Source organism: Eurypyga helias, unplaced genomic scaffold, assembly GCF_000690775.1.
Source record: "Eurypyga helias isolate BGI_N326 unplaced genomic scaffold, ASM69077v1 scaffold28170, whole genome shotgun sequence".
Classification (NCBI taxonomy): Eukaryota; Metazoa; Chordata; class Aves; order Eurypygiformes; family Eurypygidae; genus Eurypyga; species Eurypyga helias.
In genome coordinates, this window is record NW_010226718.1 from 1551 (window position 1) to 2397 (window position 847).

The 847-nt window shown below is 61.7% G+C and overlaps 1 protein-coding gene across 1 annotated transcript in view; it reads left to right on the forward strand.

The window, feature by feature from the left end:
- ELMOD3 (ELMO/CED-12 domain containing 3) overlaps positions 1-847 on the forward strand; it is a gene marked incomplete at both ends in the record, with an annotated part of 3285 nt that overhangs the window by 1182 nt on the left and 1256 nt on the right. Inside the window, 2 exons of the mRNA XM_010154238.1 lie at positions 13-158; positions 314-510. Coding sequence (XP_010152540.1) covers positions 13-158; positions 314-510 — 343 coding nt within the window. The remainder of the gene's footprint in view (positions 1-12; positions 159-313; positions 511-847) is intronic.

Consider the following 847-nt stretch of genomic DNA (forward strand, 5'->3'; position numbering starts at 1 on the left):
CGGCTTGCTCTGGTTCCCTCCCTCTTCGGCCCCCCCCGGCTCCAGCCGCAGCTGCAGGGAGAGCGGGAGCTGGCTCTGGCCATGGCGCAGTGTGAGTGTCCCCGGCACCGGCCCGGCCGTGGTGCCCTACGTGAATCCTGCTGGTACCTTGGCACGGGGTGTGTCATTCCTGGCTGTCCCGTGGTGGATCCCGTGCGCTGAGTGTGTGGAAACTCCTCGCTCGTGGCTTGCGGTTGGTCATGGCTCCCCAGGCAGCGCTGCTTCGGCTGGCAAAACTTCACGTGGTGCCGGAGTTATTCCTTGCCCCCGCTAGATGCCGGGAGGGGCTGGTTTTGGGAGGCCAGGGGGCCATTTTTGGGAGGTTGAGGGGTGTTTTCTCTCTGCCAGGTGGTTTGGATAACAACGAGAGGGTGCACGTGAGAATCCTGCAGACCATTTACAAGCAGCTAACCCGCTCCAGGCTGGGCTGCCCGCGCTACGGGAGGCACTGGGAAGAGCTTGGCTTTCAAGGTAGGGCAAGGAAGAGAGAGCTCCAGAGCAAACCTTTGCCAAGAAGGATCGCGCTGTTCCCGGTCCCTCCGCTGGAGGTGTCATCAAGGATTTGGCCCTCATTCTCTCTCCCTTCACGCAGCTGCTATCCCTTTCATAGAGTGATTTTAGGTTGGAAAAGCCCTTTAAGATCCTCAAGTCCAACCGTTAACCCGGCACTGCCCACCCACCCCTGACCCACGTCCCTGAGCACCACATCCACACGGCTCTGAACTCCCTCCCGGGATGGGGGCCCCCCCCTCCCTGGGCAGCCCCTTCCCACCCTGCCAGCCCTTTCTGGGAAGGAAAGATGTTAGGG